At 28.8% G+C, this 15,032-nt stretch overlaps 1 protein-coding gene across 1 annotated transcript in view; it reads right to left on the reverse strand.

Moving 5' to 3' along the window:
* Positions 1 to 1,241: 1,241 nt before the first annotated feature.
* LOC129969312 (uncharacterized) overlaps positions 1,242 to 15,032 on the reverse strand; it is a 57,404-nt gene continuing 43,613 nt past the window's right edge. Inside the window, exons 2-3 of the mRNA XM_056083828.1 lie at positions 7,251 to 7,445; positions 1,242 to 1,413 (exon numbers count right to left, since the gene is read on the reverse strand). Of these exons, the coding sequence (XP_055939803.1) occupies positions 1,390 to 1,413; positions 7,251 to 7,445 (219 nt within the window). The 3' untranslated portion in view covers positions 1,242 to 1,389. The remainder of the gene's footprint in view (positions 1,414 to 7,250; positions 7,446 to 15,032) is intronic.

Raw genomic sequence — 15,032 nt, forward strand, 5'->3', positions numbered from 1 at the left:
AATTCAACTGATATAACTAACATTATTGAGAATGGAAATATTATCATGTTTATTTATTTAAATATATATATATATATATATATATTATTTTTTATGTATTAAATACTTTTATATAAAATCTTATGATAAATAAAATTCTTTTATTGTCTGCTTCTTTAATTTTTATTAAAATGTGAATATCAGCTGCATCAGACGTTTTTTAGATGCATCAAATGTTTTAAAAACTATAAAATTAATTATTTTTTAAAAAATCATAGAAAATTTGATTAATATTGAGATAGCCAGCTCGAAAACTAATAAATATCAAAATAAAGTAAAATAATTTGTTCTATCGCTGCCATACAGAAACAGAAGTTCTTTAATACGGATTTTTTTTTTGTGTGTGTGTGTGTGTTTGTGTATCTAACTAGAAAAAATAGCACATAATTTTTTTGCCTTTTCTCCACAAGTGATCTTTTTAATAACAATAGATCCTTGATTCCATAATAACCTTACATTCCAATCACAATCATAAAAAAATATGTGAAATTTTAATGGAACATTTTACAGAACTAAACTAATATTATTATAATGCTAATTAAATATTGTTTAAAATAATACATAAATAATTTTCGTACTGTAAATATTTAAAAATTTGCTAACGAAAAACTGAGCAAAAAATGATGAAGTTCGTCTTACTTTTTGTTATTAAATTAAACATTTAAAGAAATAATTCATTTTGAAAACTAAAATAGCCCAACAGACCTTAAAATAGACCCTAGAATAGCATGCGAAAGTTTCATATCTTTATTGTTCGCCATTTCGGAGGCGTTCTCTATATAAGCAATTATTAATATTTTCTACTTTATGATTATAGATTTTATGTGAATCCAAAATCCAAAATTCAAATTTCAACAATATTATATATTATTGTAAAATAAGATGTGTTATTTGTCTTAAGTAGGGAAATCAATTGAAAACCAAGAATGTTTATTTCTTTTAAATTTGTTTTAAGATAATACAAAAGGATATTTTTCATCAAAGAATAAGAGATGCACACAAAATCAAAATATCACAACGTTATCACAAATCAATAATAATAAAAATAATGTGAATTGCAAACTAAAATAATTATTTTATAAAAATTGACACAATACATAAAAACTCTTTTTATTATTTTTAACATTGATAGTTCAATTAAAAAATATTAATCTTGCTTCTAATAGTTCAATAATATTTGAAATATAAACAGGATAAAATAAATTAAAATACATTAATCCAATAATGTTTATTAATTAAGAATGAAGTTTAAAAAGGTTTTTAACAAGAAAGTTCCATTATGACGGGGACAGAAAAGAATGAAATCGAACTTGCAGTTTCCTTATCCTGTGGTCGTTATCAGCTCCCGAGTTAAGAATTTACTGAAAAAGAAGCCTATAAAGAAACAAAAAAAAAAACATTGCTCAGCAAGTTGTTCAGTAGATAATAACTGCGTCATTAAAGCACTGTAACATTACAAATAAATATATATAGTTAAAATGATGTTAAAAAATAGACTCGACTTATAAATGATATCCACTCACCAAACATGTTTTTTTTTTCAACTTTTCTCTAATTGTGGCAATTGTGACAATTTGTGCTACAACTCTAAAAAGTATTTGTTATCGTTTTTTGAAACCATACAGGATGACAAACTTCTAGTTATACCGGGTTTACACTCGGTCAGTTATAAGATGGGCAGCAGGCAGCACATGCGCAGAAAGAGATTGATTTATGTTTGCCACAATTTCATAAGATACATTCAGGCATTCCATGCTTGGCTCGAAATTGCAGTTTTGGAGTCCTTGAATTTTTTTTTTCTTTTTTACCGCTTATCATATTAAAATGATGGATATTTACACAAAGAACATGGTAAAATAAAAATAAAAAGATCAACATATCTAAATTTGGAAAACTATAGAAAAAAATGGTAAATAAAATAAAAGAAAAAACACAACCTGGCATCAGAAGGAACAAAGAGCAAAAAATATCGGAATTAATCTTTAAAAAATTATAAAGTCCCGTGTTCGAGTCCTGGTTCGGCTGTGGTTATTCTATACCCTGTGTTCTATCTGTGAGGTGGGCGAATGAACCCCCCCCCTACAGAAAGGGGTTGTGCAAGCGAATGTGTGTGTTACGATCTGAGGGTGGGTGTATGAAATGCATGAATGAAGTCCGCCCTGTTAAAAGGGTTGTGACACATGAGTAGTTAAGACGTACTCTTTGCCGTAAATGGCGTTACTGAAAACAAGAGACGATCTCTCGGCTTAAAACCGCTGACTTAGTCAGTGGGCTTGTCTGTGAAACAACACACAAACTTGTAAGAAATAACAACATAACAAATTTAGAGATACGTGACTTATTTTGTTTTAACTGCAAACTTTATCAACAGTATCAAATTAAAGCAATATTATTATTAATAGTTACAAGTTAAAATATCATTACAAAGTGTTTTGCAAAATAATTGCACTGATTACAATTTAGATTTTAAAATTCTAACCACTTTAAGGAAATCTTAAGTAATTCTTCACTTTGTAAACAATTGGTAACTGGATTTTTTCCCCTTTGTTTTCTTAAAAAAATATGTTAAGTTGTCTTCAGGGTGATTTACTATGTGGGTGTATATTGAAACAACAACAACAATAGCATTCTCCCTCTAAAGAATATTTTCTCAATGTAAATGTCTTCTACGAAAAGTATATAAAAAAATTTCATTTTTTAATTATGATATTAATGCTAGGGATGTTTTCTTCCGTAGAGATATTCTTTTGAGATATAAAAAATCAATTAAAAAACTTATTGATTTATGGGGAAAAGGATACATTTTTTTTCATCTTAAAATTTTCTTTCAGATTAAGGGGGGGGGGGAATATCAGTGATAAACAAACTGTTTAGTTTTATTTTTTATTTACTACCTGATCGCAGAGCATACGACACGCGCCTATTTACCATCGTTGACTAAATTGAAAATGAAACCGCATCCACATGTTATTAATCAACATCTGCTGTTTACTGGAACATCGACACAAATATCAGATATCGCTTATATTCCATATAAATAAACCGAAAAATATGTGGAAAAAATGAACATGGTATTTGAAAAAAGAAAAATAGCAGCACAAAAGTATTGCTTTATAATCAAGTTAACATTTACATTCGCTATCTTTGAAATAAATACCATAGGTGAAATAAGTATCACCTACCTACGAATTGATATGAGCATTTTTACTCTCTTTGCAAAATAACCCATGTCAGTTAAAATCCAATCAAAATTACTTTAGTTATTATGTTAAAAAGAAAAGATAATATCTTAGGTTCACGAATAAAATTATCTATCCATTTAACTCGTTCTTACTCTCCACTTTGAATCATCTCCTATGATTCAAGAAGATGGAAATATATATATATATATATATATATATATATATATATATATATATATATATATATATATATATATATATATATATATATATATATATATATATATATATATATATATATATATATATATATATATATATATATAAATTGTTATTCCTGACAGGAGATAAATTATATTGGAACGAATCCCTCTTTTCCTAAGCATCCGGAGTTATATGAAGATTAATTCTTAACAATAATAGCAAGGGAATTGAGGATGGGGATTAAGAGCCATCACCGACTTCAACCCAACCCCTTCAGTAGGAGAAACTTTTATGTTGGACTGGAGGTAATTCGACCTCAAGCCATTTCTATATCTCCAAGAGAAGGGATAATGCATTTATTAATGCTGCAACTTCTCTTTCACATACTTGTGATACTTTGTTTTGGGAGAATACGATGCAACATAAAAAATATAGCTAATATCTGATTTCATGTATCTTACATTTGATATATGTCTGATTTTAAGATCACCAAACTCATTCAAAACAGTGTTTGGTGATTGAATTGCGCCCTATTTTAAAAGGCAAACATTCTTATGCTGATTCAAGAAAATTTTAATACGAAGAGCTTTATAAGAAACTTTATATCATATATGGTGTTTTAATAATGAAAATTAATATATACGTTATTTGAAGAGACTTTAAAGTAATTTTTCTTACATAAAATTCCATAATTAATGCATAAAAATTCTAACTATATTGCATTGACGTTTGTTTTTGAGGACGGACGATAATTCATAAACGGAACAAAATAGACGAATGAAACTTTAAATGTGACTTTTTAAAAACTAAATTGAAGAATTGCATCCAATTTTGGATGAAATCCGTCCACAAGAAATCTTCCTGTCTGACAACAAACCCAGTGAACATGGTAAGGGAAAAAATATAGATGGATGAAATTTAGCAGATGATTTTATCACAAGAATTTTCGATGTGCCTCAAATTTTCGAACTAAATCAGGAAAATGATTGATTGGCTTTTGGTCTATCTATTTGTGTTTATAACATAATATAACATATAATTGTGTATATAACTTTATATATATTGCATGCATAAATAACTCATAAATATAACATATACATTATGGTTTTGAACCCATAATTATAAATCTGTATAAAATTTTGACCCCATCTGAAGACAGAGGATCAAATTTTGTATTCGATTCTCTTATTTGCTTACCAAAACTAAAAGCAAAATTCTCTTTTGATTGATCTGTCTTTTCTTTGTTTAGCTTGATTGCAATTGGTGTTGTATGCTATTTGCAACGATTTTCCTATCATGCAATTTACAGGGAAAAAATACTACTAAGATCAGTATTATTTTAATCGGCATTTTTTTTTATTTCACCGTCTGCGTTTGTATAATAATATTCCGCCATCTTTTCTTAACCAAATTGATAAATTCCTGAAATTATATTGAATTAACATAGAATATAAATGTTTTTATTAAATTTTTGATGGTTTTGGACAAGCGAGTCTTGGAAAAATAAATATTTTTGAAACATAAAATTAATAATTTTTTAATTAAAGATTATGCTGTTAAAGCCGACTCATAATTAACCAGATTATTGATCATTTCAATGAAGAAAAAAAAGTTAAAAAAATCTTCCGAAATGGTAAGAAAGGGTTTAGATGACCATTATTCATGTACCGATTAGTTGTAAACATAGGGCAGGGATAGCCGGTTGGTAGGGCATTGGATTCGCAACCCTTTGATTGAGAGTTAGAACCCCGCCGACCGAAGACTCTCCGTGTGTGTGGTGGTTGGCGCATGTATAAATCTTTCAAACAAAAGACCTCCATGTCGAAAGTAATACCACTGAGGTACTGGTTCGGAGGTGATCGTTCTTTGATTCAGGTCTAAATTTCGATCTGTGGATGAGTGAATGAAGTCCGTCCCGTAAAAAGGATTATGACGCGTGAGTAGCTACTCTTGGCATTAGATTGCGCTACTGTAAGACAAGAGACGCTCTCTCGTCTTAAAATCGCTGACTTTGTCAGCGGGCATGTCTATAACAAATGTCATTAGAAACAACAACAACAGTTGTAAACATTTATGTGATGTAAAATATTTTGAAATCATTCAGTGATTGGAACTGAAAAACTGTATCGTAGAATTTGCTCCAGAGAACATACTATGATATCTTTGTTCCTTCGAGTATTTCTGAAAATGAAAGATGGTCGAACCCAGGGGATGCTTGAGAGCAGACATGAGCTTTCATATGAAATCAAAGTTAATGAAACCGGTTCAGTGATTTTGGCTGTCGTAAGATTTTTCACATGCGGAATGTATTAAGAAGTTCAGTAATTTTGATTTCTCTAAAAAATGGAGGTAAGAGAAAAGCATTGACATATATAGAAATCATGAGTTTTTTTATGAAACAAAAATTAACAAAATCGGTCCAGTAGTTTTGGATGGGCAATTGATTCGTTGGTTTTCCTTATTATTTTAAATATACGTGTCAAATACACGTCAATTGACTTTCTACAGAGAAGACCGTTGGACTTACAACTATTAATTCAAAAATAGTTAATATTGATACATTTTGGAGGATAATTATCTACTTAAGAGAGATATTTTTAAAATTTTAATTAAAATTGTATTTTATTAGAAATCAACACAAATTTTAAAATTTTCCGCAGTGATTTCGAATTATATTTTTACACGAAAGAAATTTTTTACATCCTCTTAAATTTCAAAAAATAAACTTTCCTATAAAATCAAGTTTACTTGTGCTCGATTTATTACAAAACTTTACAAATAATATAAATAAGTGCAATGTCAATACCATCTACAATGTAATAATAATTTTCATTATTTCAAATAGTACTGATAAAACAAACCTTAAATGTCATAGATTAGGTGACCTGTTATTGACCAATCACAAAGCGACTAAAATGCAATGTTTACATAAATTTTTTGTATATAATAGTAAGATTATGCTATTTGAAATTCAAATATATTCCATTGTTCAATCAAATCATTCAACCATATCTTTTCATTGTTATGTGGTGGAATGATCATTATGATCGTACAGTGGAAGCAAGAGAATCCATGTTTTCGGGAACATTTCTTTAATTATCACATTTCACACAAAACAAACACAAACACGAAAGACGAGACATTAACGCTCACATCTAAACAGAACAGCATATCATCTCATTATAATTACAACCGCAATGCACTATGGGATGCATTCTTAATCAGGCATCATCATCTATTATCCAAGAGAAGATAGAGTAATGCAACTGCTGCAGTTACAGTTACAATAACTAAACTAAAAATGATTTCTTTTGGAGAGTAACTATAAAATCCGTAGAATTTCATAATAAAGGAAATTTATTTCACAGAATATATGTGAAATATTATACAGTTTTTAAATATCCCTTTGGAATTTGAAATATTTTATTATCTTCTTCAAACTAACTAACTAAATAATAATAAAAAAACTCGAAGAATATACAAAAGCTATATAAGAGGTTAATTATTGGAAGTTCAACCGATATTCTTGACGCAAGCTGATCACCGAAAACGGCTAGCATTCTAAACTTTGAATTATTTGATCCGTAAAATAGAAAAAAAGTTAATACTCATCTGCTTTTAAAATGGAACAGCTTTAATATATACACATTTTTGCCAGTAAAAAAAAAAAAAGTTTATCTCAAAATTTTAGCGAAATAACCGAATTTGGCGCGAACGGCAACAATAGAGTAACTGTCGCAAAAGCGCCACCGAAAAATTGTCATCCTCGCAAGGCGCCAAATGACTGTATATCAAAGCTTAGCCATTAAAATAAATAATGCTCACCTGTCGTTTCCGTTTGAAGCAAGATACAGCGTTGAAGTAGCAGTTCCAGTAATGCTTTGGATATCCTCTCCGTTGTAGCTCTTGGTGTTGCCTATTTATCATTTCCTCGGGGGATTGAATAGCATTTTGAAGCGCATACATCAATCTGTTTAAGAGCACTGTCGGCCTTTTCTGTATTCTGTGTTCATCTGAGCCCTGCAAGGGAAGGTGAAATGTTGAAATGGATTGTGGGTTTAATTAAAATCTACGGGATTGTTAACAATGAATCTAAATCAATTCATCATCGCCTATATACCTTATAAGAAAGTATCAATCTGCAAGTATGAAATTATCTAAAATCTGCTCTTAATCGCCAATGGATATCGAATTTTATCTGTGGCAATATCTTTAGGCCATGGTCCTTGAATTATAGCTACAATTCTTGAAGATCTAACAAAGATTCCAGCAATTCCTGTCAATGTCCAAGTATTATTACAGAGTCAAGTATTTCCAGATTATCTGTGTTTTCATGTGCACAAAACACTTATTATCCATTGTATAAAAACGGACAAAAATTATATGCTTATTGCCACTGGCTAGGTAAAATAAACACTTAAACAAAAGCATTTACCATGAGCTGATGAAGACATCCTAATTAAAAAGTAGATAGATCCAAACTTCAATCCATTAACCTTTAAAATAAGTTTGAATTCGTTAGAACTGAATTACTATTTTAATTTCTTGTTTACTCTATATTCCCATGGTCCTTGTCTGAATTATGGATTCTTTTCTTTATCTTATGCTGATTCCTTTTTTTCAGCAACGGAAATTTGATAGATCATTGAAGGTCATACGAAATACGTCAGAGGTTACAGCTCCTCATAATTGAATTCTTGCAACAAACAGAATTTAGAATACCATTAAATGGTATTGTTAACTATAACTGCTACAGTAATCCTTGAGACCTTAACATTGCATTTTTATGGTATTTAGAAATACGAAACACTTAATTTATGTGATATGGTGATTTGTTGTTTTTTATTCACTTTTAATTAAATTTGTCGCTGATTTTTTTAAAAATAGTCACCATAACCTTTAAACTCGTGAGAAAAAGGTGAGAAAATTCAATAAGATACCAGTTAAAATCCTCCATGATGGCATTTTACTCTTTTATGTATATCACTAACAATTAATATGCAAAAGGTGAAACAAAAGTATAATATGTATAATTAATATTAGTATTAAAATAACTAATATTTTAAAATTTAATAATGCTCAGAAATACTTAATTTCCTTTCTGAATAGATGATCCAGGAATCTTTAGAAGACATCATTTATCCAAGAAATTGCAAATTATGATTTAGTTAAAAAAAATAATTCACGAATTAAATAATTAGGTGCTGGATAACGTATCAAAAAAGAAAAGTCAAGTTTTACTAATAAAAATAATTTAAAGAAAAATCAGTCTCTCTTCTAACAGGGAATGCAGTAGTAAGTCTTTTAAATACAAGTAATAAATAGATCAATTACCATTCCCGATTGTGCTTTATTAAACTAGAAATATGATGAAATAGAATCAACAAAAACTCAAGGTAATAACTAACCCACTATCTCTTCCCTTTCGAGTAGGATGAGTACTACATCAGCCAATCGAAAATTGTGGAGTTCTTTATCGATATCTTTTAGACTCATTGTTATCGTAAAATAGTTACATTCACCTTGCCAATGCATATGGAATTCAGCAAAATTATTGTTATCATCATAATTGCATTGGAAGTAAGAGTGGAGTTCTAGAGGCAATCCCATCCATTGCCCAACTCCTCCAGCATGGAGAAGTCCCATCTTCAGAATGGAGATAACTAGATCCCAAACCATTACTATATCCTAAGGGAAACGAAAATTATCTTAATTACCTTTGATTTCTTATCCATTTACTCGTGATATCCCTCTTCCGGGGGATAAGCTTATTGTAATTAAAAAGGTTAAATACTCGTTAGAAAATGAAAATGTGCCTGCTTAAGAAGAGCACCATTGTAATATCATGTGACTCAGCATAAGGAAATAAATGGAAATAAAGCTTGAGCTCAAAATTATAGTTCACTAATAACTGAAAGCACGGCATTCAAAGTCAAAACGTTGGGCAGAATTTATTTGTTCTTTTTAGATATTCTATCATAATTTTAATTTCAAGATATTAATTAAGTATAGAGACTTATTTACCTGTATTAATGATTACCTCTTATATCTAGAAAAAGAGATTAGAAAGAGTAGGCGATCATTAATGACATATCTAAGGGCCATGAGCTTTCACATGAAATAAAAACTGGCGAAATCATTCTTTGATTGAGGCTGGGGAAATTTGTCCTAATTATTCTCCCAAATAGATTGTATGGTGACGTAGCATTTCTGCGATTTCTCTCGAAAATGAAGGAGAAAGACAAACTGCAGTTTTTTATATCAATTATTTATTTCATATAAAGATAATGAATTTTTATATGAAATACGAATTGATGCAACAAGAACAGTGGTTGGGGCTAGGGGCTGATTATTTGGTTTTGTAATTATTTTATATGTATGGATTAACAATACTTTTTTTTTCACTTAAATGTGATCCATTTGATTACTCCTAAAAGATTAAGATAAGAAAAAGATAAAACAATGCTAGCTGTTTATAAATGAAAACTGCACTTATAATGCAAGTTAAATACACAGTACTTTAAATACGCTTTCCCATATGATATCACTTCTTTTTTCTCATTAAATGATAATTAAATTACAGAAAAAGTGAAATGTCTTCTTTTGAGAACAACTTATTATAAAAAATTTTTTTCCTGAAATTTTTTTTTTATCCATATTCAGCCGAATACACTCATTTCTTTGCAGTGAGATGCCTTAAAAGCAAACAATTTTTTAAAAAATTTATTAGAAATGTGCAATTTCGGATTAAAAACCACATGTTGAAACTCATTCCTCTTTTTTTGTTCAGCTTTCGCTGCCGTGTTCGCTAACAAATAAAAGGCAATTCGAAAGAGGCTGTTTACAAATTCAGTGTGCTCTTTAACTAATAAGATTAATCAAAATCTCGAATTCGAGATTTTTGACACTACGGTACATCTATACTATATATACAAAAAAGTTGCACATAGATAGTGCAATTTTAGAAAGAAAACGGTAACGTAAATTTTCATTTAATAAGTAGCAACATTAAGCAAATTATTAAGATAAGCAAACGTTTATTATTGTTTCCTCCCTTATGAAAAATGGATATTTTATCATGAAATATTTTGTTTTCAAAAGTGATTATTTAAAGAAAGATTCAGAAAAACTATCAGTCCTTATGAGTCGTACACAACTTTTATTTACTACGTTTCATTTTTGACACTCAGTTCAACACATCACAAGAACGATACCATTTTCAAACAGAATTTGTGGTTTATCCTTTTAAATATGAAAAGAAAATAGCTGAGCTTGCTTTTCAAATTGTTGAAATCTATGACATCAGATATTAGGATTTTCGAGAAAGAAAATAATACGAACAGCGAAAACTGCAGTATTTCGGACATTCCTAAAAATATACTTAAATAGAAGTGCGCTTCATGAGATGTTTTTGAAGGGGATTTGAAATGTACATAAACCAGGAAATATCACTCAGTTTTGCACGAAAACAGGATAACATCGTGGGTGCTTCAAACCAATGGCGGATTTAAGTATTTTTAGATATTAGACAGTTCAGATATTAAGTATTAATGCAGTTCAGATTATAAGACTTCTCTTTTAAGGTGCTGTCTACCTACGGTGACAAATTTTTGAAAAATTCGTCTAATGAGCTATTTCAGTTCATTTTCTGGATCAATGTGAATTGCAAATAATGAAAATTGTGTGCCAATTAAGATTCTGTAAAATGTGCTTTATTATAAGTATAGATATAGATAAAATAATAAAATAACTAAAATAAATACTCATGTAACATAAATAGGTAAATTTTAATAAAATATCCTTTAAAGCCGAAGAATTTAATGAAAATCTGTACATGAAAACCAAGATAATTTGCAATAATTCACTTCCGTTGTTTGCAATTATACTCATATTATGTACATAATAAAAAATTAAAAAAACTTTTTTAGAATTTATCATTTTTATACTTTTTTACTAAGAATTACTTATTTAAAAGTAAAAAACAGGAATATTGGGTATATTTTATTCGAAATCGGCACACATAATAATAAAAAGATCTCTTATTCTATTGGAATAATGCAGTTTGCGTGTATTAATTTACATAGATTTATTCTTTTCATTTTTAAAAAATATTATGTAAATGGTCTGAACAAATCGAACATTTCACTTATTGTATTGGAGCAAGAAGTTTTCAGTTAAATATTGCAGGAATATTCAATCTTCTCTCAAAAAATATCTCTTACTTCATTCTCAGAGATCGCTGCTTTCTAAAATATGTTTTTTATTAAAGCATATGTTTACAATTTCTTACAAATATTTTCGGTAAGGAATAACAAAAATAAAAAATAAAATGCGACCACAATGGGATGTTTACGAATCATAATACTCTCTTATTCATCCTGCCCGGGGAGAAGGGAGTGAAAAAAGCACTCAGAAATTTGTTAGGTAAGATAGGAACAGGCTTGATGAAAACATATTCAGAGATCTTTGCTAATTTATTCTCTGCTTCATTTTTTTTTTTTTTTTTTTTTTTTTACCGAAGAGAAGTTGTAAATGATTCATTTCGATTTCTCAGACGATTTGCGTCAGACCTAGAAATTAGAACTACAAGAACATAGTTGTGCTTGCAAATTGCATTAATTTTAAAGCTGCATTCTAGAGTTAGTACACTCAGGAAAAGAGCAACGAAAACATATATCCCTAAAGGTTAAATTTGAGCCCCGTCCGTTTTTTTAAAAGAATGAGTTGTAGCGGGAAGTTGACCAGGGATATATATGAAGACAATCTGCGAAATGCAGCTTTCATTGGTAGGTAAGAATTTCTAGAACAAAGTTATTGAAGAATGTCAGTATTTTTAATAAGATCATAACAATAAAGTGGGCTGACTATAAACCTCAAGCTGATACTGTGCGATACCCTTACCTAGTCAGAGGCAATGCGGGAAATTTGATGGGGCAGCCGAAGTGCAACCCCACCTAGCACGAAGGAACAAACTACACTTGATGACATTGAACCTTTGCAAAAACAAAAGAATCTTTTAGAGAAAACTATATTGGTACAGAAAAACCAACATTACATTTTACATTACATATTAAGTTGTGAAACATTAAAAATGCTTAAAATACATTGAATAAGTGTTAGCTTTTTACATTAGGATAAAGCTAAATACAAACCTCAAGCTGATAAAAAAAGTTTGAAAAAGGTAAGAATCTTAATTAATTTTTTAAAGCAATTGTTTAATAACATTGTTAGAATTGAGAAAGACGAATGCTATGAAATTTAATAATCGGAATATAGAGTTGAAACTGGTTACTTTTTTATTCAATTGTTCAAATTTAGAATAAATATGGGACTGAAGCCTCGTCATTTCTAAGATGGTGTATTTTGAAAATTTGAACAAAGAAATCCTCATAATTCGTTGTAATTAATTGCAAAATTAATGTAAATTGATCTTGATAGCTTCTGCAGCAAAAATATTTTTAAGTTCCAAACTTTGATAAATAAATAATTCATATTAATTTAGAAACTTAAACCGTTCTGTTCATTTTACTACGCATAATATTTTTTTGTCATCTTCGTTAAAGTTTATTCTTTAATTTGAAGAGCAAGTGATTAAATTTTGACCACCACCAGAACTTGTCTGTATTATCTTTGTATTTGTATTAATATCAAATACGTTTTTTTTTTTAAATGCAAGTACGGAAAATAGAGTCGTTCAGCATTGAAATCTAAAGTGCACTACAGAATATCTTTCCTAATTTATACAATATCTCAAAGAAATGTTTAGTAAAATTTTCTTTGATTCATCATAAAATTCAGTTTTCAGTTTTATTTTCAAAAGGATTTAGATGACGTAAGTAATAATGTTTTATTTTAATCAATGAATGCACTTCTGAAAAAATTATGAAGTTTAAATTTTATAGTGTGCTTCAGTTCTGTGAATAATATTTAGTAAAATATTCTTGACACTCTAAAAAAAAACTTTTTAGTCATCTGCGAGCAAATTGTGCTGAGTTGTGAAGAATAATTAGGGCAATCAATAATTTCATTGTTTTTGTACAATCAGCCCTAAGGAAACTACATCGTTGATTGACATATTTTCTTTAAGACGGTCAATGAAGTGATCTAAATGGAGTTTTTATAAAATATTAATATAAAACTTCTTATAACTCAGTTAGTTTTAATCAGAAAAAATTTGGAATTTTTTTTTATTTAAAACATTAGTGCCTCAGGAAAATTTTATTAAATATGTCTCATAGGACAAAAGGTCTCAATAAAAATTTAAAATTTATAATCAAGCATTTATTGACACAAACTGTGTGAAGTTTTATGATTTACTTCTTTTAGACAGTTTCTTTTCTATTAAATATTTATGTTTAATATTAATTATTTAGAAATTAGCTGTCATGATCTCATTAGTAGGCATAAATTTTGTATGTCATCTTATATGTATAAACTATGTTAGCCTTAAATGCTATAGAATTACTGAATATTCATAATATAGATATTTTAAACGCTCACAATAAGTTTTTTTCTCAAACTTGTTTTTTCAGAAAATATTATGTTTCATGTTTATGTCATTTTATATAGACACACGATAAAAATTATAATTTTCTAGGTTTACTTGACAGTAAGAATTAAATTAAATTTTATTTTTTCATATACTAAGTACAGAGAAAGTGTTGCAATCGTCTAAAAATTAGAACTCGAAATTTTCACATATCACCTCGTTCCTGATCTTCTCGAGTTCGAAAAATATGTTTTTGGGATTGTATCTGTCTGTCTGTCAATTTGTTTAAAACAAAAATAACAGAAAAACGCTTGGAACTAGACTTGTGAAATTTGGTAAATGGTCTTTATACCAAATTTATAGATTTCTAATACATTTTAGGCGAAATACATTCAGCGGACGACTGAAATAAGATAACAAAATGAAGAGAGCTATATGGATAAAATTTGGTGTATAGATTTAACATTTAAAATAGAGATACCTATCAAATTTTGAAATAGATCTGACAGTGAGTTGACTTTGCGTCAGTTTGTACTTTCACAAACATGTAAACGCGATTACTTATAAACACAATAATTTAAATATATGAAATTTAATTTGTATTTATAATTGCAGTTTTGTGCCAAATTTTGGTTTCAATCATTTGGCCACAGCGCGTCTAAAACACAAATCTGATTTTCAGGTTCCTATTGCTAATTACCAGAGATTAATCGCCAAAGATTACTTGATAGATTCAGTAAAAATATTTAATTTAGGGGAAGATCGATATTTCGTTACTATTGTTCACCAATACCACGCAAGGCAATACCTTACTTATAGTCCACACTTTTATGCAGAATCGGGGCGAACAACTTTATTAGAGAATATACAAGAAAGTTTCGGTGAAACCATTTCCTCTGGTTTAATTTTAAAAAATTCCGCGTTTTTAATCATCAAAACAATTATAGAATGTTTTAAATGATCTGATTGGGTATTACCTAGTTCAAAAATGCAGGATATATTAAGAAGTTATTATAAGTTTGAAAAGGAATATGTATTAGATTTTAATTTGCGATGTTTCCCCTAAGAAAATTCTATCAAAATTTAAAATATGAATAAATCGCATTTCAAAATGTAAA

This window comes from Argiope bruennichi, chromosome 5, assembly GCF_947563725.1.
Source record: "Argiope bruennichi chromosome 5, qqArgBrue1.1, whole genome shotgun sequence".
Classification (NCBI taxonomy): domain Eukaryota; kingdom Metazoa; phylum Arthropoda; class Arachnida; order Araneae; family Araneidae; genus Argiope; species Argiope bruennichi.